The 24582-nt window shown below is 38.8% G+C and overlaps 1 protein-coding gene across 3 annotated transcripts in view; it reads right to left on the bottom strand.

Annotated features, from left to right (window-relative positions):
- ift122 (intraflagellar transport 122 homolog (Chlamydomonas)) overlaps positions 1–24582 on the bottom strand; it is a 144807-nt gene that overhangs the window by 115612 nt on the left and 4613 nt on the right. For all 3 annotated transcript variants that reach the window (XM_069936893.1, XM_069936891.1, XM_069936892.1), the window contains exons 3-5: positions 18222–18306; positions 16407–16485; positions 11965–12041 (exon numbers count right to left, since the gene is read on the bottom strand). In XM_069936893.1, coding sequence (XP_069792994.1) covers positions 11965–12041; positions 16407–16485; positions 18222–18306 — 241 coding nt within the window. The remainder of the gene's footprint in view (positions 1–11964; positions 12042–16406; positions 16486–18221; positions 18307–24582) is intronic.

Raw genomic sequence — 24582 nt, 5'->3', positions numbered from 1 at the left:
CCAGGTAAATACATTTCACAAAAAAATACAAGATTGCTAAAGAAATAGAAAGGAGTAGAAAAAGAATTAATATGAAGAAGGAGTGATTTGCCAAGTACACACCGCAAATGGAGTAGAAAACAATGAGGGAGGATACAAAGAATTAGGAGCAAGTAAATAATATTTAGGAAGTTGTGAAAAACACTGTATGGTTACTTTTTACCTCTACTTTCTGCTATCAATTGATTCTAATTATCTTGGCTTTACATGTACTAATTGTAATTATTAATTGTATCATCTTGTTGATGACTTTACAGTTTCATATAAATAAGTCACATGTTTTCCATATATTTGCTGTTTTCTCTTTCAACAGTTACTCATCAATTTTTTAAAATTACACTGCTAATGAGCAATAAGCTGACAGGTGTCTATACATATTTTACTGATCTCTTCTCCTCAATAACGTCACAGAGAAAACATGAATTGAATGAGGACACAACAGACTGCACATACTGAAATCTACAGCCGAAACAAAACTACTAGAGGAATTCAGCAGGTCAGGCAACATGCATCGAGGGAAAGGACATTCAGCATTTCTTAAAACATTTGCGCCTTGACGTGGAAAGGAGAGGGAAAACTGTTATTTTGGAAGGAAGTAGATCTGTGGAACCCTAGAATAGAGGAATGGTGGCTGTCAGAACAGTGGGGGTGGGGATAGATTGAGCGTTGAATAGGTGGTGAGAATGAGAACAGAGAAAGCAAACCCAGCAGCATTGCAGGGGTGGGGGGTGGTAAGGGAGTGTGTAATCTGAGATTGGAGTGTTCATACCATTGGGTTGCAGACAACCCAGACAAAACATGAGGTGCTGTTCTTCAAACATGCATTTGGCTTCACCATGGCAACGGATGGAGGAGGGTGAGGACACACTGGTCAGTAAGTGAATGGTGAAGGAAATCAAGATGGTTGGGAACTGGGAGCTCCAGAAGGTACATGGAATGAAGGCAGAACCCAAATGCTCAGCAAACCATTTTGTCTGCTCTGGTCTCACCAATGTAGAGGATGCCATACCAAGAGTACCCAAAGCAATCAATGATGTTGGAGGAGGTGTTTGTGAAATTCTGCCTCACGAAGGGAAGCTGTTCAGATCTCTTGATGGAGGCAAGATGGGAAGGTATTATACCTCTCTAATTGCAGTGGAATGTGCCAGGGGTGGTGTGATGGATGGATGGGTGAAAATGGATGAGCCAACAAGGGAACTAATGAGAGCAATAAGCAGAAATGGGGAGAGAGGGAAAAATGTGGCTGGTGATGAGATCAAGTTGCAGCTGGTAGAAAGGTCAAAGCACAATTTGCTGGATGCAGAAACTAGCAGGGTGAAAGGGAGAGACTGAGCGAACTTTTGTTCGTAATGCTGGATGAGAGCAAAGGTACAGGAAGTGGAAGAGATGTAGATGAGAGCTTTATCAACAAGAGGGAAGAGGCAGGGAGCCATGTCCTTAAGGTGGAGGACATGGAGTGGAAAGCCACATAATAAGAATAAACATAGCGGAGATGGATATGCTGAGATTCCTCAAGATTCAGGGTGGAAAGAGGTGTAGTCCAGGTAGCTGTGCGCTTATAGGTATATAATAAATGTTAATGGATAGTTTGTCTCCTGAAATGGAGAGAGAGATGCAGAAAGGGAGAAGAGGTGCCTGACATGGGCCCAAGTGAATTTGAGGGCTTGGGTGTTTTGTGGTAAAGTTGACGACAATAATGAATTTTGCATGGATGCAGGAGACAGCACCAATGCACTCATTTTTTAATTTTTTTAATTTTTCACACTATAACCATATTGACCAAGATACAGACATTTTTCTTCTTAAATATATACAGTGTTGTTTTTCCCCCTTTTTTCCCCCCTCCCTTTCCTCCCTCCCTCACCCCCTTCCTCATTTATTTGAAGTTCAATCTATAAGATACATTAAATCCGTTAAACAATGTTGTCACTTGTTAGGTCTGCTTTGTTCATGAATGAGTGAGACAAACACCAGACTGAGTCGAAATCAGGGTTCTTTGTTCTTTATTACCGGATTGTAACACTTGCGACTAACAAAGTTAGTCGGAGAATGCATTCTGCCGTTATCAGCAAAATGGTGTTTTTTTATACCTCAGGATACGTACTTAGTAAATTATCATACCATGACATTGTCCAATGAATAAACTGTTGCTACCCTTCTCTGTTAGTCTGCTGCTCATCATTCTTGTTAGTGCAAAGCTTATCTTGAGTGTACAAGGTCACATCTGCATTCTGTTACTCCTTAGTACTGGGTGACTCCTTCTCCGGTCCCATCTCATGATGTTTTTACCTTACACACTTCATAAAAATAAACAAGAAGTTTTACTGAGTCAGTTCTTTTCATTATCTTCTCCTTCTGTCATTTTAGGTGGTTGAAGTCCATGGTAGGATTTCTCTATTGTATTTCATGTATGGCTCCCATATTTGTTCGAATATTGTAATGTTATTTCTTAAATTATATGTTATTTTTCTAATGGAATACATTTATTCATTTCTATATACCATTGTTGTATTCTCAAGTTGTCTTCTAATTTCCAGGTTGACAGAATACATTTTTTGGCTACGGCTAGGGCTATCATAACAAATCTTTTTTGTGCTCCATCCAAATCGAGTCCAAATTCTTTGTTTCTTATATTACTTAGGAGGAAGATCTCTGGGTTTTTTGGTATATTGCTTTTTGTGATTTTATTTAATATCTGGTTTAGATCTTCCCAAAATTTTTCCACTTTCTCACATGTCCAAATTGCATGAATTGTTGTTCCCATTTCCTTTTTACAGCGAAAACATCTGTCTGATACTGTTGGGTCCCATTTATTTAACTTTTGAGGTGTGATGTATAGCCTGTGAATCCAGTTATATTGTATCATGCGGAACCTCGTGTTTATTGTATTTCTCATAATCCGGAGCATAGTTTCTCCCATGTTTCATTCTTTATCTTTATGTTTAGATCTTGTTCCCATTTTTGTTTAGGTTTACCGTTTGTTTCCTCGTTCTCCTTTTCTTGTAGTTTGATGTACATGTTTGTTATAATTTTTTTAATTATCATTGTGTCTGTAATCACATATTCAAAATTGGTTCCTTCTGGTAACCTCAGACTGTTTCTCAATTTGTCCTTCAAGTAGGTTTTCAGTTGGTAGTATGCAAACATTGTATCGTGAGTTATATTATATTTGTCCTTCATTTGTTCAAAGGATAATAATTTATTTCCCGAAAAACAATTTTCTATTCTTTTGATCCCTTTTCTCTCCCATTCTCTAAAGGAAAGGTTATCTATTGTGAAAGGGATTAGCTGATTTTGTGTCAATATTAGTTTTGGTAGTTGGTAATTTGTTTTGTTCCTTTCTACATGAATCTTCTTCCAAATGTTCAGCAGATGATGCAATACCGGTGAATTCCTACGTTGCACCAATTTTTCATCCCATTTATATAGTATATGTTCAGGCATCTTCTTCCCCTGTTTTATCTAGTTCTAATCTGGTCCAATCTGGTTTTTCCCTTGTTTGATAAAAATCTGATAGGTATCTTAATTGTGCGGCTCTATAATAATTCTTAAAGTTTGGTAGTTATAAGCCTCCTTGTTTGTACCATTCTGTTAATTTATCTAGTGCTATCCTCGGTTTTCCCCCTTTCCATAAGAATTTCCTTATTATTTTCTTTAACTCCTTGAAGAATTTCTCTGTTTGGTGTATTGGTAATGACTGAAATAGGTATTGTATCCTTGGGAAAATATTCATTTTAATACAGTTTATCCTTCCTATCAGTGTTAGTGGTAAGTCTTTACAATGCTCTAAGTCATCTTGTAATTTTTTCATTAATGGATAGTAATTGAGTTTATATAGATGGCCGAGGTTTTTATTTAGTTGTATACCTAGGTATCGCATTGCTTGTGTTTGCCATCTAAATGGCGATTCTTTCTTAAACTTTGAGAAATCCGCATTATTCATTGGCATTGCTTCACTTTTATTTGCGTTGATCTTGTACCCCGATACTTCTCCATATTCCTTCAATTTCCTATGTAATTCTTTTATTGATATTTCTGGCTCTGTTAAGTATATTATAACGTCATCTGCAAATAGACTGATTTTATATTCCTTCTCTTTTATTTTTATCCCTCTTATTTTATTTTCTGTTCTTATCAGTTCTGCTAGTGGTTCTATAGCTAACACGAACAGTGAGGGAGATAGTGGACATCCCTGCCTTGTTGATCTGCTTAAGTTAAATTGTTTTGATATATATCCATTTACTGTCACTTTCGCCAATGGCCCCTTATATAATGCTTTAATCTAATTAATATATTTATCTGGTAGGCTGAATTTTTGTACTTTGAATAAATAATTCCATTCTACTCTGTCAAAGGCCTTCTCTGTGTCTAAAGCAACCGCTACTGTTGGAGTTTTATTTTCTTCTACTGCATGAATTAATACATTTACAGATATTGTCTGTTGTTCGTCTTTTTTTAATAAATCCAGTTTGGTCTAGATTTACTATTTTTGGTACATAGTCGGCCAATCTGTTTGCTAATAGTTTAGCTATTATGTTATAATCTGTATTAAGTAGAGATATTGGTCTATATGACGCTGGTGCAAGTGGATCTTTCCCTGTCTTTGGTATTATTGTAATTATTGCTGTTTTGCATGAATCTGGTATGCTTTGTGTTTTATCAATCTGGTTGATTACTTCCAGGAGGGGAGGAATTAATAAGTCTTTAAATGTTTTATAGAATTCTATTGAGAATCCATCCTCTCCTGGTGTTTTATTGTTCGGTAGTTTTTTTAATATCTCCTGTAATTCTTCTATTTCAAATGGTTTCATTAATTTATTTTGCTCCTCTGTTTGTAATTTCGGTAGTTCAATTTTAGTTAGAAATTCATCTATTTTGTCTTCTTTCCCTTCGTTTTCAGTTTGATATAGTTGGCGTAGAATTCCCTGAAGTTTTCATTGATCTCCGTTGGATTATATGTAATTTGTTTGTCCTTTTTCCTTAATGCCAATATCATTCTTTTAGTTTGTTCTGTCTTAAGCTGCCACGCTAGAATTTTGTGCGTTTTTTCTCCTAGCTCATATTTGTTTTGTCTTCATTATGTTCTTCTCCACCTTATATGTTGTAGTGTTTTATATTTTATTTTTTTATCTGCCAATTCTCTTCTTTTAGTTGCATCTTCCTTTATTGCTAATTCTTTTTCTATATTTGTTATTTCCCTTTCCAACTGTTCTGTTTCCCGATTGTAGTCGTTCTTCATCTTAGTTACATAGCTTATTATTTGCCCTCTGATTAATGCTTTCATTGCATCCCATAGTATAAACTTATCTTTCACTGATTCCATATTTATTTCAAAATACATTTTAATTTGTCGTTCAATTAATTCTCTAAAATCCTGTCTTTTAAGTAGCATGGAGTTTAATCTCCATCTATACATTCTTGGTGGGATGTCCTCTAGCTCTATTGCCAATAACAGGGGTGAGTGGTCCAATAATAGTCTAGCTTTATATTCCATTTTCCTAACTCTCACTTGAATGTGGGCTGATAACAGGAATAGGTCTATCCTTGAGTATGTTTTATGTCTACCCGAATAATATGAATATTCCTTTTCCTTTGGGTGTTGTTTCTTCCATATATCCAAAAGTTGCATTTCTTGCATCGATTTAATTATAAATTTAGTTACTTTGTTCTTTCTGTTAGTTTTTTTTTCCAGTTTTATCCATGTTTGAGTCCAAATTAAGGTTAAAATCCCCTCCTATTAGTATGTTCCCTTGCGTATCTGCTATCTTCAAAAAGATATCTTGCATAAATTTTTGATCTTCTTCATTAGGTGAATATACATTGAGTAAATTCCAAAATTCTGAATATATCTGACATTTTATCATTACATATCTCCCTGCTGGATCTATTATTTCCTCTTCTATTTTGATTGGTACATTTTTATTGATTAATATAGCTACTCCTCTGGCTTTTGAATTATATGATGCTGCTGTTACATGTCCTATCCAATCTCTTTTTAATTTCTTGTGTTCCACTTCAGTTAGATGTGTTTCTTGTACGAATGCTATATCAATTTTTTTCTTTTTTCAGTAAATTTAACAGTTTCTTTCTTTTAATTTGGTTATGTATTCCATTAATATTTAAAGTCATATAGTTCAACATAGTCATTTCATACTTTGTTTATCTTTCCTTTCCGTTTCTTCATCACCACCTTCCCTTCTTATCCATTTCTGCTTTCTTTTTTTGAACACATTATAAGACAACATTTCTAAATCATAAAATATTTCCACTGTTCTCATTATCTAAAATTCCTTTAACCCCAATAGTCCCTCCCCTTCCTGAGTTGCCCTTTGTCTCTTGTCGGGCAACCACATCTCCTCTCTCCATTTTGATTTGCGAATCCGCTTGCAAGCGTCAACTGATTTCGCAGTGACTGTTATTCTTCCCCACCCAGCCCCCCCAGAAAAGATTTTAATCTTGATATATAACACTCTCTTAATTCCCTCCATACTTCCTTTCTTCCCTTTCTTTCCCTTCTTAGTTCTTACTTATACTCTATTTTCACATTTTTGTTCTTGTTACATCTCTTCATCTCTCTGTCTGTTTTGTAGTTGTTCTGCAAATTTTCATGCTTCTTCCGGATCCGAGAATAGTTTGCTTTGCTGCCCCGGAATAACTATTTTAAGTACCGCTGGGTATTTTAACATACATTTATAACCTTTTTTCCACAGGGTAGTTTTTGCTACATTGAACTCCTTCCTCTTCTTCAGGAGTTCAAAACTTATATCTGGATAGAAAAAAAATTTTTGACCCTTGTATTCCAGTGGTTTTTTGTCTTCTCTTATTTTTTTCATTGCCTTCTCCAATACATTTTCTCTTGTTGTATATCTTAGGAATTTTACTAGAATGGATCTTGGTTTTTGTTGTGGCAGTAGTTTAGGGGCTAATGTTCTGTGTGCCCTTTCTATTTCCATTTCTTCCTGTAATTCTGGTCTCCTTAGGACCCTGGGGATCCATTCTTTTATAAATTCTTTCATATTTTTGCCTTCTTCATCTTCCTTAAGGCCCACTATCTTTATATTGTTTCTTCTATTATAATTTTCCATTATATCTATCTTCTGAGCTAACAGCTCCTGTGTCTCTTTTAACTTTTTTATTAGATTCTTCTAGTTTCTTTTTTTAAGTCATCTACTTCCATTTCTATAGCTGTTTCTTGTTCTTCCACCTTGTCCACTCTTTTTCCTATTTCTGTCATGATCATCTCTAATCTATTCACTTGTTCTTCTGTACTTTTTATTCTTCTTTTTATTTCACTGAATTCTTGTGACTGCCATTCTTTTACTGTTTCCATATATTCTTTATGTACTTGCCCTTCCCTTCATCTTCCATTTCTCTGTATTCTTCCTTCTCTTCTTCTGAGTCCACTCCAGGAACTGTGTCCTTTACCTCTGTCTCTTTTGGTTTTCTTGTTGGGTTGTTTGTTTTATTTTGTTGGGTATTTTTGGTCTTCTTATTTTTATTAAAAGTGTCTTGGTGTTGGTCTTCTTCCTCTGGGTTGGTCATCTGTTGTTTCTTTGATTTCTTATTTTTATTCTCTTCCTTCTTTTTCTCGTTATTTTCTGTTTTCCTCTTGCTGTTATGTTGTAGTTGTCTGTTTCAGCTGGTCCCCTCTCCCGTCAGTGTTATTTTTGTCTTGCGTGGTTGCGCACTTTTATTTGGCTCCGTGAGCCATTTTTGTAGTCCCGAATTCGGGGCTTCCACTGACCTCAGGGAGCGGGCTTCTCTCTCCACGGCAGGCCTCCTCATACCGGTAAGGCCTTTACCTTCCTCTTCCGACGTCCTTCCTTCCTTTCTTCCTGTTGTTTTTGATTTTTCTTTCTTTGCTGCCATTTTCTCCACACTTTTACTTTCATTTGTTTATGGTTTTTATGTTTGTGCCTTTGTTTTTTCTCTATCTTTTTTTTAAACTTTTCTGGAGAGGGCTGGAGTTCCCCTACCAGCCACTAATCCATCACGTGACTCCTCTCACCAATGCAGTCATTGATGTAGCAGAGAAAGTTGGGGAATGTTTCTGGAGTAGGTTTGAAACAAAAACTGCTACACATAGCCAATGTAAAGGAAGACAGACAGGACCCATTTGGTGCCCATGACAACATTTTTTTGTTTTAAGTGAATTGAATTAAAAGTTGTTAATGATATAAACAAGAGTATTAGTAGAGGTGACGTAGTTGAATCCACGTCTTTCTTTTGATGAATGTCTGTGATAAAGATGAGGTGGTGAGGGCCAAGGAGTTGGAAGCAGTTGAAATGGTAGAGAGCACAAGTGTTCTGAATGGAGGTTGGAAGGGGTAGGACAAGGCACAACTTCAGTGGGTCGAGGAGGCAGCAACAATGAGGCAGTCCTGCTTGTGGATTTTGGGTCGAGATAGAAGTGGTTAGTCTGGGATTGGGGAACAACCAGGTTCGAGGCTGTGGAGATTTTCTGAAGTGATGAGATCTGTGATTGGTGGGGTCATGTTCCGGGGAAATGTTTGAAAGCAGTTATCTGGTCTCCACGAAGGAAAGGTCAGTCTGTCAGACAACAATGGCACCAACTTTCTCTGTAGATTTGAAGATGGAGTTGGGAGCAGAGACTCCACATTCAAAGGGGTGAAATTGGAGACAAGAGGAGTGGAGAAGTCAAGGCAGTTATGAGAGAATGAAAATGAAAAGGACCAGAGAGGGTAAAATGTTGGAATTGGATGTCTAAGATGAGCAGTGTTAGAGATGGGTGAAAGGATCATCAGTGCAGGGGTAATGTCCCCATGCAAAATAGGAAAGGAACAAAAGAAGAAAAACACAACATCATGGTGGGCCCAAAACTTGCTGAGATTGAGGTGAAAAGGTGAAGCCTCCATGGTGGATGGATTGCTCAGAATCAGAGAGGTGGAGACTAGAGAGAGTGATGAAGATGTGGCAGGAACTGGAACTGGGTCTAGATATAGAGCCAGAGGGGTAAAAAGTAAGGAGGGGAAGATGGTGGGAGGAAGGGGACTCAGAACTGAGTCATGAAGTTATAAAGCATAAAACAAGTGTTTCAGCCCAATTAATCCATACAACTAAGACGGCATTTGGGGCTAGTCCTATTTGCCTGCATTGGGTACATATCCCTCTAAGCTTCTCCTATCCATTAATCTGTCCACATAAATTTTGAATGTTATTATTGGACCCTTTCCTACAGATTCCTCTGGCAGCTCTCTCCAGCCATAGACCACCCTCAATGAAAAAAATTACCTCTTGGGCATCTCCTAAATCTTTCTCCTCACTCCTTATACCAATACCCTCAAGATCTTGAATCTACCTTGAGATTGTGAGCATTCACTTTACCCCTCCCTCTCATGCTTGTGTTGACCTCTGTAAGTTCACCCCTCAGCTTCCTATACTAGAGGGAATAAAAACCCAAGCTATCCAACCTCCCCCATATCTTAATTCCTCCAGTCCCAGCCACATCCTGGTGAATCTTCTCTACATCCCTTTCAATTTACTGATGTGTTTCCTATAGCTGGACAACCAGAATTGCACACAGTACTCTGTGTGATCTCACCAATTGAATCATGAGGTCCCAACCTTTTTAATCTATACCCTGCCCAATGAAGGCCTGTGTGCTAAATGCATTGTTTGCCACCTTATCCACAAGCATTGCCAGCTTCAAAGAACTATGCATCTGTACACCTTGATTTATCGGACCTAAAACATTCCTACCATGGTTTGACTTACGAATGTGGAACACCTCACAGTTAAATTACATTTGCCATTTCTTGCCTCACCTACCCAACTGTAGACATTCTTCCACACCATCATCCACAAATGTATTCATCAAGTCAATTCTATTGCCATCCAAATTGGTAACAGAAATGATAAACAGCAATAGACCTAGTAGTGACCCCTGAGACACACCACTGAACACAGGATCCAATCAGAACAACATCCTTTCACGATTCCCTTCTGCCTCTTTCCACTCAGCCATTTTTGAATCCAAAAGGCTAAATGATCTTGGATCCCAGGTAATTTAACCTAACCTGCCATGTGGGACCTTGTCAATGGTCTCTTACTAAATCTGTCTTGATAACATCCAATGTCCTGGGCTCAATTTTTTGTCATCTCTTCAAAAACCTCTATCAGATTCATGAGACATGATCTCCCATACACAAATCCATACAGACTGTTCCAATCAGTTTCTGACTATCCAAAAGCTAGTAGGTTCTGTCACTTAGAATCCCCTCCAGTAATCTTCTAAGAGGAAAGGGAAGAAAGAGAAAGGTTGAAATTGATGTAAGAGGTGGGGAAGGAATATGAGATCAGAGGATATTGAGCAGCGTGATAAGATCAGCAAGAAAAGAATAACGAGACTACCACACAGCATCAGTGGACCAGGCCAGGAGGGAGTGGGGATATGGCCAGAGCTCTCTGCAGCATCGGTGCTCTCAGGGCAGGGGAGAGAAGGAGCTCCATACAGTGTCAAAACCCTGGGCCTGGGGTAAAGCACAGGAGAGCCTGGAGCCCTAAACTATCTTAGGTCTGGGGAAAGCGGCCAGAGCCCAGTGTTGCAATGGGACCCTCAGCGAGCGAGAGAGTGGCCGAATTGAATGATGTCCTGAGGAGAAATAAGAATATGAAATAACAAGATTTTATGAATGGTGATAGAAAACAAAGAAACAAAATGAATGGTCCTAACATCAGAATGTAAGTGGTGAAAGATGTCAGAAGTAGTAGTCTCAGAGCAGAAAATCACCGAGGATCCTTCAGTCACCATGTACAGGATGGTAGCAGCAACCATGAGGAGGATACACAGAGTTTACAGAGAGGTAGTGGTGGATTGAGTGAGAAAGAAAAAAACTGGTAAATGGACTGCAGTGTTGGAAAATTATGTTTTACACAAGAACGATAAAAACAAATTTGTATTCAAAAAGAGAAAGATTACAGAAGACTGCAACAGAAAGGACTTGTGGTTCTTCTTTCATGAAACAAAGCTATCAGACACTGTAATGGCCAATGGAATGCTACCTTTTATTTCAAGGTGATCAGAGTTGATATAGCTTGAGAACAGATACCCTGAATCCTGGTATGGGTTATCAAAATAACCTTCTCGACTCTTGCTCTTTACCACAACATTATAAATCCCTCTTACTTTACTGTAACTTTCCAGAATCACATTGTTATTTGTAGCTCCGCTTGCAAAGCTTCCTCTGAATCATGCCCTGTTCATCCACTTTGTAGTTTTCACTTCCATCCCAACAGCTGAAAGAACCTATTGGACAATCGCTAAGGTTCGGGCTCCTGCATTTCAATCCTATTGGTCCCCTTAAGTGGTTCACTTGTAGTCATAATCACCTTCAACTGCCCAAATCAGCACCCTATTTTGTAAGGAGCGACTGCCTTCAGCACAAAGCATCCAGATAATCTTCCCTGTTCACATCATATTACAGTTTGTCGTGAACTGGGATTCACTAGAAGTGAGCTGTACTAACGACTGCGCTCCCCGGGGGCCCGAAGATAACCCTGGTTTCCCACCTAAACCCAGAACCCCTCTGAAGCCTGTTCATAAACCATACCTGTGTTCGAAGATAATAAAAGTGTTAGTTCTCCCTCCAGTCAAGCTTTTATTATCTATGCTATAGTGTCTGCAGCTCAATGACTCAACTAAAATTCCTCAAGCCACAATCAAATCTTTACATTTGTCCTGAGTTATATGAGTTCCATAAGCTCCACATGAACTTCCTATAAAAACAATGTCAAATACTTCACCAACAAATTAAAAAGGACTCTCTGATTCCTTCCACATACTAAATTACATTAGCTGCTCCTATCAAAGGTCGCCAACAAGAAAGTATTATAAAATTCAACAACAATAAGCACAAATATTAAACTTCTAACTTTAGGTTTTGTAAATATTAAAGATCAAATTACCAAAATCACCAGAAGAGCAGGATGCCAGTTGAGGAGTCACGGGGTTATATGCAATGCACTGAATGGAATCATTATGGCTGTGTTAGGATGAAAAAAAACCAAAAATGTTAATCGATACAAATTAGATCACAAAACAGATATCAAGTATTTAGCAGAAAGCAAGAACATCGCCATAACGTGTTCCATTTTCGCTGCCTCAGATCCATCCTAGGCTACTCATGGCACGACAGAGTCACAAATGTCCAAGTCCTGGAGAAGACTGGAAGTACGGACCTCTACTCAATCATCCGCGCTCACCGCCTGTGGCGGACTGGCCTAATTGTCCAAATGGAAGATGGCTGATTGCCCAAAGATGTCCTCTACAGAGGGCTACCAGATGCTCCCCGCCCCGTTGGCCACCCACGTCTTTGCTACAAAGACGTAATCAAGCGCAATATCCAGTCATTTCATGTCAACCATACTGAATGGGAGGACCTCGCAAAAAAAATTACATTGCATGGCATTTCGTGATTCACAGTGCCACATCACAATGTGCCAACAACTACAAAAAGTTCTGTGAGGGCAGAAGAGCAACAAGACAACATGTTCATCTTTACTTGCAAAGGCATGGGCCATGATGATGAGGTCTATAAGATCCAGTTTTCAAAGGGTCACGATCTTTTTTTAAAAATTTTTTTATTTTTCATACTATAAACCATATCGATCAAGATACATAGACATTTTTTCTCTTGAATATATAGTGTCATTTTCTCCCCCCTTTTCCCCCCCTCCCTCACCCCCTTTCCCATTTATTTGAAGTTCAATCTATAAGATACATTAAACCCGTTAAACAATGTTGTCACTTAATAAAAATGAACAAGAAATTTTACTGAGTCAGTTCTTTTCGTTGTCTTCTCCTTCTGTAATTTTAGGTGGTGGAAGTCCATGGTAGGATTTCTCTATTGTATTTCATGTATGGCTCCCATATTTGTTCGAATATTGTGATGTTATTTCTTAAATTATATGTTATTTTTTCTAATGGAATACATTTATTTATTTCTATGTACCATTGTTGTATTCTCAAGTTGTCTTCTAATTTCCAGGTTGACAGAATACATTTTTTTGCTACAGCTAGGGCTATCATAACAAATCTTTTTTGTGCTCCATCCAAATCGAGTCCAAATTCTTTATTTCTTATATTACTTAGGAGGAAGATCTCTGGATTTTTTGGTATATTGCTTTTTGTGATTTTATTTAATATCTGGTTTAGATCTTCCCAAAATTTTTCCACTTTCTCACATGTCCAAATTGCATGAATTGTTGTTCCCGTTTCCTTTTTACAGCGAAAACATCTGTCTGATACTGTTGGGTCCCATTTATTTAACTTTTGAGGTGTGATGTATAGCCTGTGTATCCAGTTATATTGTATCATGTGTAACCTCGTGTGGGTCACGACCTTTTTAAAGAATAACCGTAATAATTGCCTGAGAAAAAGAATCCAAAAAAGAATGAACCTCCATCGCCTGTTTCAGTACTTCCATCAATAATGGAATGAATAAATCTTGAAATTTTTAATAATATTCAGAAGTAAAACCATCTATCCCATTAGGCATTGATCAAAGAGCTTCTATAATCTCTCTAGAAGTAAAGGAAGCTTCCAATTCTTTAATATCCATACTACTCAAAGAAGGTAAATGAAGGTAAGATTTTAAAAAATTCAATTTTAACCTCCTCCACTACTTCGGATGTATATAATTTTACATAAAATTCCCCAAACACATCATTAATCTGAGGTTTATATGTAATCATTGAATCCAGTCTAATAGCATTTATTGTTCTTGAAACTTGTTCTGTCATTAATGCCATGCTAAAACTTTGAGCTCTTTCCCCTAATTCATAATATCTTTGTTTAGTTCTTTGTAACAACTTCTCAAATTTATGTTTGTAATGAATTATATCATAATTTCAATTCAAATGTACTTTTTAAAATCTCCATTGAATTCTGTTGTAAATCTTTTTCTAAAAATTCTATCTCCTTCTCCAATTTATTAACTTCAGATTAATATTGTTTCTTAATTTTAGATGTAAAACTAATAATTTGTCCTCTCAAATATGCCTTTAAAGCATCCCATAAAGCATATTTACTATTAACTGAATCCGTATTTATTTTCAAAAATTGCTGTATTTGATCCCTTATAAAATTTACAAAATTCTAAATTTTTTAACAACAGAATTAAATCTCCATCGATATGTAGTATCTATCTTTTCTAAACCTGTACATGTTATTAATAAATGAGAATGATCTGGCAATTCTCTACTCTTATACTTAGCTGATATAATATGACCTTGTAATTGTGCCGATATCAAAAATAAATTTATTCTAGAATAGGAGTCACGTCAAAGTGAATAAAATAAAAAATCTTTCTCTTTAGGATTTAATCTCCTCCATATATTGACTAATTCATATCTTTCATTAACATTATCAACTATTTTGCCATTTTAGTCCTAATTACAGTTTTTTAAGATTTGTCCAATAATGGATCAAAACAACAATTAAAATCACCCTCAATCATAACTTTTTCCATATGCCTGATTCAAATTAAGAAAGGAGTCTAATATAAATTTCTAATCTTCTACATTAGGAGCATAAATATTCAAAGTCCATGATTCAGAATAAATTTTACAATTTACAACTAAAAGTCTACCAACTAATTCAAATACCGATTCCAACTTAAATGTTAATTTCTTATTAATCAAAATAGCTCCACCTCTTGCTTTAGAATTAAATGAAGCTAGAACCTGACCAACCCAAGCTCTTTTTAATTTCCAATGTTCTTTCTCAGTTAAATGTTTCTTGCAAAAAAGCAATATCAACTTTCAACTTTTTAATATAAGGCAAAACTTTTTCTCTTAATTGGATTATTAAGCCTGTTAACATAGCAAATTTTAAATTAGTCATCATCTTAATTTTACCTCAAAAACCTCCATTTCACATGTAGTGGGGCTCCAATCCATGGCCAATATACAAAAAATACATCTCAAAATAATGAGCAGAAGAAAAAGAAACACCATAAAAAACCCCAACAACAAAAAAAAGTATGACCTCCCTCAATTATGCGGGAAGTGACTAATGCCACAAAGTGGCCAATGACTTCAGAAGAAGAGGCAAACAAAACCACCTCCCCCGAACAAAATAAAAATAGTAAATACATCTCAAGTATGATAAGCTTCCTCCAAATCTCTGTTAACTTGATCATCATCAATGTCAATTCCAACCAACTGTGAACATTCCCTCTCTTGCACACCATTCTTCTTCTCCTCTTGAGCTGGTTTGAATTGTTGAGAAAGACTTTCCTTCTGTTTATTAACAGGCAAAGAATTAGCAAATGTACGAGCTTCAGTACTTCACTAAAAAAAACTGGGATTGAAATTCTCCATAAAAAAACTTTAAGAATAGCAAATTTATATCCTTTCTTCCGCAAAATAGCTTTGGCAGAATTTTAAGCAAGGGGACAAATTTTCCATTCTTCAATTCTCTGGTACGTTGCCTGGGGTATATCTCATCGGATCCCAGGGATTTATCAATCTGGATGTTTTTAAAATCCAGCACCTCTTTCTAAATCTCAACGTATAAGCTTCTTTTATACTGACCTCACTTCGACCAAGGTCCCTCTTGCTAGTATTAATTTAATTTAGGATCTCCCCTGCTCCAGGCACATGTTCCTTTCTTTATCCATACCAACCATGGTTCTCTTATCCTATAATCTTTTCCCTCAGTGGGATAGACCTATCCAGAACCCCACAAAAGTGGTCCCTTAACATCCTCCACATTACTTCTGTGCTTTTCCCTCAAGAACATCTGATCCCAATTTACTCTCCCAAGTTCCTGCCTAACCCTATCGTAATTAGCCCTTCCGCAATTAAACACTTCACCATTTTGTCTATTCCTATCCTTGTTCATAGCTGTGCTAAAGATAAGGGAGTTTGATATTTTTGAAAGTTGTTTCCTATGGTAGGGGAGTTTAGTGCAAGAGGGCACAACTTCAGGATTAAAAGTTGCCCATTTAAAACAAAGATGCAGAGAAATTTCTTTAACTGTTGGAATTTGCTACCAAGGGTGACTGTGGAGGCCAAGTCATTGGGTATATTTAAGGCAGAGATGAATATGTTTCAGAATAGGCAGGGTATTGAAGGTTATGGGGAGAATGCCAGGGAGAAAGGATCAACTCATCATGGAATGGCGGAGCAGACTCATTCAGTCAAATGGTCTACTTCTGCTCCTTTACCGTATGATATTACTTCAGATTTATTGTCAGAATACATACATGGCATCACATACAAACCAGAGATTATTTTTTTGCAGGCAAGCCAAAATTACCACTAATTAGAAGTGCAACATTATTGATAGTGTACTTATTGAATGTTCAACTCATGAGCAACAAAAAACAATGAAGAAAACTCACGTGTACTTCAAGATGCCTTCTAGTTTAGAGGTCCAGATAATAATACTCTTGTCAGCAGAACCTGATGCAAATCTCTTACCTGGCATAATCATAATCAATTCATTAGTTTAGGCAGCAAAGAATGAGTTCATAAAATTATTTCAAGAGTTGCAGGATTAAATCAGACTGGCTGAACAATAAATTACTGTTAAAACATACAAAGGGTGTGTTGTATGTCCGATCTGTTGGCAATAACTGAACTATCATTGATCAAATTTCCCCCAATGACACAAAAAATATTATTTTCAATTGAGGAAACCTTGTAACCTCTGTGCACCTGAACACCACTGCCCCATAGCACAGCAATCCAAACTGTTGAAGGATAGTTGGGACAGCTATTGCAAATGTGGTGGGGTTGGGGATAGGGATAAAGAATAAAGGATTTGAAATGAGAGAAAAAAAAATGATGAGCCTGATTCAGGTTCAGAGGACCCACTGGATCAATTATTATTCTATTTAAAATTAAAGTTTTGCTTGGAGTAATCAATGGCACACTGAAAAAGTCTCAGGTCCAGCACCTGCTGTTGATCATTAATTATAACTCCTGCTAAAAAAAAAGGATTTTACACAAATATTTAGAAAGCTGTGAAATCCCAGTTTGTTAAATACCCTGCTGTCTCATTATTCAGTTCACCTGCAGTAACTACAAATTGACACGGAGGTTTAGTTCATAGGGTGGCAAACTCTTATATATTTCCTCTCCACTCGTGCCCTCCTTCATCTTCTGTATGGGCAGCACTGCTGAATGCCAGGCATCAATCAACTGTGTACTGAGGAGGAAGGATGGTGGGGCTGCTACAGCAATGGCAACATTGCCTCTGGCGATCTGGGGGAGCAGTGGACAGATGCAGAGAACCTGAGTAGGAGGATGCCACCCCAGCAAAGAAAGAGAAGCTTGGGAGAAGACTCTACGGCATAGGAGACCACAACAGGGAACCAGGGAGGAACTTGGCAGAAAAAGGACTCACACCAGGCTGTGGGTTACCTGCTGAGACTGGCTCATGGGAACCAATGATCAGAACCAGGATTCAAAAAGGTGCCGAAATGTGTGTAAGGCTCCTGAAGGGCGTCAGGCACTGACAGCCTCAGTTTGGAACCAGAGGCTGAAGACGGTGACTTGAAAGCTGGAGCTCAGGTTCACTGTTGCAAAAAACTTGTGGCTACAGAAGTTACGGGAGCACAGGAACATCAGAGGAGCAGGTGGGATCCACGAACAATTAATATTTACGAAGGGACTCTCTTTTGCTTCTCTTTCTCTTACCAGTAGGGGTGCTGGAGTAGTGGTGTCTCTTCATGTGACCTTACAGACCTATGTACATGACAATAAAGGAAATTGAACCTGAGTGGAGCTGATGTAGTTGTGGCAATCAGGAGAAAATGATGCAATCTTAAGTGAATGCCACTGTTGCAGGTGGGAGGCGCAAAAAATGGAGTGGAGAGGAACGAGAGAGAATATTGTTGAAAGCAAGTCTCCAATAAAATACAAGACTCTAATTGGGCTATTTATCCCCTCAAGTCTGTACAGTTCAAATCTGCAACCTAACTTGACATACTCTGTACATTTGGTTGACGCACATCTATCACAGTCCCCAAATTAACAAACGGTATTTTATGGAAAAGGGTCTCCAACTTGTTTCCTAACTACTCCCAAAAAACCTGGTGTTAGTTTTTAGACTATGCCCCAGTCCGAGAACCCTCAAAAGACAAGAAATAGTTTTTTTTCCCCCCATCTACCCCATTACTCTATTCTTAGCCATTTGAGCTTTGTCACTTTACCATCCTTAGCATAGGCTACGCAGTAGACTGTATCCCGGTGTCCTTTGAGTGGTTGAATGAGAGTCCCATCAGAAGTATCGTATACCTAAAAACAAAACGTGGAATACTTTATATTTCTTTCACGTGGCAAACATTGTTTTAACCTGTACTTTCAATGGCACAAATTCAATGTTGCCATATCAGAACATTGCATCAAGAGATACTTGATGCAAGATACAAGTTGAAACGGTGACAGATCAGATGATCTCATCAGAAACTGGTGATCTTTGAACACATGATGCTGATTCAATAACATTGGCAGGAACTTGGGAGAGTAAATTGGGATCAGATGTTCTTGGGATAAAAGCTCAGAAGTGATGTGGAGGATGTTCAGGGACCAGTTGTGTGGGGTTCTGGATGGGTTTGTCCCACTGAGGGAAAAATTGGTAAGAGAACCATGGTTGGCAAAAGAAGTTTGCTCTTTGGCTTCAATTCCCATCTTCCTGCCCAATCCTCAAAACTCTCAAATCATCTGCAGTCAAAAAATGCAATGAAATTTGAACTCAATTAATAACTGAGCAAGACAACTCTCTTAAACTGATAATACTGATGGTTCACAATTCCTGAGAAGAAACTCTTTTCTGTCTTGGTGCTAAAAGGCAACTTTGTTTTGGTCCCAATATTATATTGATCGAACTCCGGCATCTGTAAAAACCAGGGGAGGCGGCATTTGTGTCATCATCAATCCATCGTGGTGCACAGACGTGATGGTCATATCCCAGTCCTGCTCCCCCGACCTGGAACATCTGGCAATCAAGTGTCGTCCAATCTACCTACCAAGGGAGTTCACTGCCATCATCCTAGACACAGTGTACATTCTGCCCCAGGCTAACGTCAGGCTGGCACTGGAGGGACTGAGCACTATGATAAACAGCCATGAGTCAGCACATCCGGATGCCTTCCTGATCACTGTGGGAGACTTCAATCAGGCCAATCACCAACACATCACATGCAAGACCAGGAGAACCAACACACTCGACCACTGCCACACTAGCATGAAAAATGCATACTGAGCCCGATCACAATTTCACTTCAGCAAGTCTGATCACCTGGCTGTACTTCTACTGCCAGTGTACAAGCAGAGACTGAAGACCACAATGCCAGTGGTGAAGACGGGGAAGATATGGTCAAGGGAAGTGGAGGAGCATCTGCAGGACTGCTTTGAATCCATAGATTTGAATGAATATCCAACCAACTTCAAGACCTTCATGGATGAGTGTGTGCCCACGCGGAAATACCAGGTGTTCCCCAACCAGAAGCCCTGGATGTATCAGAAAATCCTCAACCTGCTGAGGGCGACAACAAGGGCATTTAAGACCAGGGATCGAGAAATTTACAAGAAGTCCAGTTACAACCATCAGAAGTCAATCTCCAAAGCAAAGTGGCAACTCCGGAGGAAACTAGAGACAGATACACGCCAGCTATGGCAGGGAGAGCAGGCCATTACAGCCTACAAAGAGAAGGCGAACACTCTAGATGGCTGTGATGCTTCACTACCCAAGGAGCTGAACACCTATGTCTGCTTTGAGCAGAACCAAACAATGTTTACTAGAATCCCTGAAGAGGCGGAGGATCCTGTGATGTCCGTCTCTGAGGGCGATGTCAGAACCTGGCAGAGTACTGAAAATCTGCGCCAACCAACTAGCTGAAGTGCTCATGGACATTTTCAACCTCTTATTGCTGCAGTCAGAGGTTCCCACCTTCTTCAAAAAGGCATCAATCATCCTGGTACCCAAGATGAGTAGTGCCTCAACAACTACTGTCCTAACTTCTACTGTGATGAAATGGTTCGAGAGGCCTCTGTATCCCCCTCTGCAACTGCATCCTTGACTTTCTCATAGAAAGACCACAGTCAATATGAATTGGAAACAACAGCTCCTCACTGATCAACACAGGTGCACCCCAAGTATGCATGCTTTGCCCACTGCTCTACTCATTATATATGCATAACTGTGTGGCCAGACACAATTCCAATGCCTAAAGTTCTAAGCCTCCCATACCTCACACCCATACCCCTTCATTTATCCAGGTACTTGTCTAAATGTCACTATTGTACCATCTTCCATCACCACAATGGCAAAAAAAACCGCAGCTTTCTCTCCAACTTAGCCCTTACCTGCATCTCCTCCATTTCCCACTCATCTGCCCTGGCCTCCTCTTCCCCAAAACAAAAATAGAATTACCCTTGTCCTCACCTACCACCCCACCAGCCTCCACAGATTCTGTAATCTTTAACATGATACCACCATCAGACTCATCTTCCACTCTCTGCCTTCTATAGGGACTACTCCTCACCGTGACTCCCTTGTCCACTTCCCATTAATTGTCCCCTTGGCACCTTCTCCTTAGGTTAAAGGAAGTGCCAAATTTGCACCCACACCACCACTCGGGGCCCCAAATTGTTCTTCCAAGTGGAGCAACTCTTCCCTTGGGAATCTGTGGGAGTTCCCTACTGCATTCGGTGCTTCTGGTGTGGCCTTTCCTACATCAGAGAGACTGAATGAAGAATGGGAGATTGCTTCAGTGAGCACCTTTAGTCTGTCCATATCAATAAGAGGGATTTCCCAATGGCCAACCATTTCAATATTGTGTCCCACTCCCACACTGACCTGTCTGTCTATGGCCTCATGCATTGCTAAATCAAGGCGACCCGTAAATTGGAGGAGCAATACCTAATATTCCATCTGGGCACTTTCCAATGGTTTGGCGTTAACCTTTACTTCTACAGTTTCTATGAGACCATTCCCTGTTTTCCCTCTCTTCCCTGTCCCGCTGACTCTTCTCCAGCTCTCAAACCCCTTTCCTCTCCAGTCACAGAGCCAACCTTCTCCCCCAGTTTGCAGTTGTGCCCTCCCTTAACCACTATTACCTCTTGCCCATGGGCCTCTGCTCCTCTCCCCCCCCATTTTATTCAGGTGCCTGCCAAAATTTTGCTCAATCTTTAAAGGGTTCAGATCCAAAATGTTGGTTATATATCTTTATCTACTGACCTGCTGAGTTTCTCCAGCATTGTACTTTAACTTACCCCTGACTTCTCCCCTAAACTTTCCTCCTCTCACTTTATACAAACGACCTCTGGTATTTGCTCCTGTTTTCCCATTTAAAAAGGTGCTGACTGTCCATCGTCAGATCTTGTCAAATGCCTGACAAAATCCACATACACAACATCTAGAACTCTACCTTCATCAATTTCGTTGTCACTTCCTCAAAAAACTCAAGTAGGCTCGTATGGTATGACCTGCCCCTCACAAAGTCACCCTGAATAGACCTTGTTTCTCTAAATGCTAATTTATCCTGTCCATAAGAATCCTCTCCAATAGTCTTCCCACCACTGGCACGAGACTCGCTGGTCTACAATTTCCCAGAATTCTTCCTGTTAGCTTTTTTTAAACAAGAGGACTACTTTTGCCATCTGTGTGAAATTTGAAAATTCTCTCTGTGATTGTCTGGATTTCCTCGTGATCATCTCAGAAACAAAATTAAGTATAGCCTTTAGACTTAATATTTCTGGTTTAGTCTCACCAAATGAAACTGGTCTTCCTTACTCATGTGCTCCATTTTCATTCCAATCAAGCCAATTCCCCAAGATATAGTCATGTAATGCAGGTATGATTCTGGAGGTTACTATCATTTCTCATTTTACCATCTTGTATCTATACAGTATCCTCATTGAAAAAAAGTTTGTTGATGACCAATTTTTGTTTTGTCACTTAAATTAGTTTATAATAAACCTAATGTTGTAAGCTTTATCAAAATATATCAACACCAAAAAAAATCTAAATATTTGTCTGATACTATCAGACATCATCATGCAACGGAAGCACAAATAATTACTTCCCTCTGGAAAACAAACATTGAATTGCAGAAGTTACTCATTATTCCGTCCATCACCTAAACCTATTAAATATCTTCATGTATGAACTGAATATAATGCCGAAGGAAGTAATCTCTATCCAGACTTCTCCGTGCAGATGGGTTTCGATAACAAACTCAAACATAAAGTCATCTCTATCCAGACTTCTCCGTGCAGATGGCTTTCGATAACAAACTCAAGCATAAAGTCATCGCTATCCAGAATTCTCCGTGCAGATGGGTTTCGATAATAAACTCAAACATAAAGTCATCTCTATCCAGACTTCTCCGTGCATATGGCTTTCGATAACAAACTCAAACATAAAGTCATCTCTATCCAGACTTCTCCGTGCAGATGGCTTTCGATAACAAACTCAAACATAAAGTCATCTCTATCCATCCTGCAGGTAACAAAAACTGAACAGTGACTGAGAGACATCACGATCAATGCTCCACCTGATCCTGAATTCGAGATTGAATACATGTTTTGCTTGTGGTCCACAAGTAAAAGTGCAAGTCCAGAAGGTGGAAATATATTTGTTCTAAAGATCTGAGGACAGCAGAAACTGTCATTAGATAATTGCCTTCAAACTCCATTTTAAATATACTTGATGAAAAAAATTGACCTTTTTAAGTCTACATTGCCTGACAATCACAGATGATCTGTTAATGATAAAAAGTTAAAGCATTTCTTCAATGCAACCAGACCTCCAATTATGCATCTTCTTCATTCACCAATTCAGTACCTTTGGATGTATCTCTCCCTTTTCGAAGTCAGAATCAAATACATTAAGAAGCAAAACACCACAATAAAGAATTTAATGAATCCACTGGTATAAAATATTATGTCAACCTTTATAAATCTATTCTACCACCAATTAAACCCTTCCCTCTCTCACAGCCCACAACTCTTACATCTGTATGTAAGTTTTTCAAATATATCAGGTATCAGCCTTTACCACCACCCTGGCAGTGTACCACTCTGTGTAAAAAAAATCTACCTGTCATCTCCCTGAAACTTTTCTACTAATCTTAAACAAATGTTCTCTGGTATTGGCCACTGACATCCTGGCAAAAAATAAAATGCTGACTTACCACCCTAACTATGCTCCTCATAATCTTAGATACCGCTATTAATTCACCTCTCATTCTCCATTACTCCATATCTTCTCCAATCCAGCCAGAATCATGGTAAATCTCCTATACACCCTCTCCAAAGTATCTACATCCTTCTTGTAATGAGGTGACCAGAAATGAATGCAATCCACCAAATGCATTCTAACCAGAGTTTTATAGAGGTGCAACATTATCTCATGGCTCTTGAGCTTCATCCACCATCACCCCACCATTCCCCACCCCCCTCAACATCCCCTCAAAACTAATCAGCAAATTTCAAGACCTGGAGCTCAATACCCCACTGCATAATTGGATCCTAGATTTCCTCATCTCTAGACCCCAATCAGTGTGAATTGGGAAGAACATCTCCTCCATAATCTCCATCAGCATTGGAGCACTGCAGGGTTGCATACTTATCCCCCTGCTCTAGTCTCTTTAGACCTATGACTGTGCTTGCTATGACACCATATACGAATTTGCTGCATAAAAACTGGTGGAATCAGCATACAGGAATTGAAAACTTGGCTGAATGGTGTACTAACAACAACCTCGCATTCAATATCATCAAGAGCAAGAAGCTGATTGTAGATTTTCAGAAAGGAATGCCAGAGATGTATGATTCAGTGATCCTTGGGGAATCAGAGGTGGAGAGAGTGAGCAAATTTAAATTCCTGGGAGCAACTATTCCGGGGGACCTTTCCTGGACTCATCATACTAATGCAGATTGGAAAGTGTGCTGACCACCTGCATCAAGGACTGGTATGGAGACACCAATACCACTGAGCAAGAAAATCCTGTAAAAGGTCGTGGACACAGCCCTGTATGTCATAGACAAATCTGTTGCCACCATCGAGAACATCGACATGGAGCGCTGATGTCGGAGAGCAGCAGCAATCATCAAGAATCCACACCACACAGTACATGCTCTGATCTCACTGGTACCGCCAGGAAAGAGGTAAAGGTGCCACAGGACTTATACTTCCAAGTTCAGAAATAGTTGCTACTCCTCAACCAACTCCTGAACAACATGCAATCAGACTAATTTAAGGATCTTTACTTTGCTCATCATTGCTGAATATTTATTTGCACAATTTGTTTATATTTCTTTCTTTTGTTTACATTTCTGTAGGAGTACAGTTACCGATAAATAGAAATTTTGCCTGGCCCACAGGAGGAAAAGAATCTCAGGGTTGTTTGTGATGCCATCCATGTTCTCTGGCAATAAATTTGAACTTTTAACAGACTAATGAAGGCCAGCACACCATACTCTTTCTTAACCACCTTATTAACTTGAAAGATCTACAGACCTGGACCCAAAAATCTATGTGCCTCCACTCTTAAGAATCTTAACAGT

The sequence above is a fragment of the Narcine bancroftii genome, chromosome 5, assembly GCF_036971445.1.
Source record: "Narcine bancroftii isolate sNarBan1 chromosome 5, sNarBan1.hap1, whole genome shotgun sequence".
Classification (NCBI taxonomy): domain Eukaryota; kingdom Metazoa; phylum Chordata; class Chondrichthyes; order Torpediniformes; family Narcinidae; genus Narcine; species Narcine bancroftii.
Note: the sequence above shows the minus strand (reverse complement) of the source record. Positions and strands in the feature narration are given on the sequence as shown.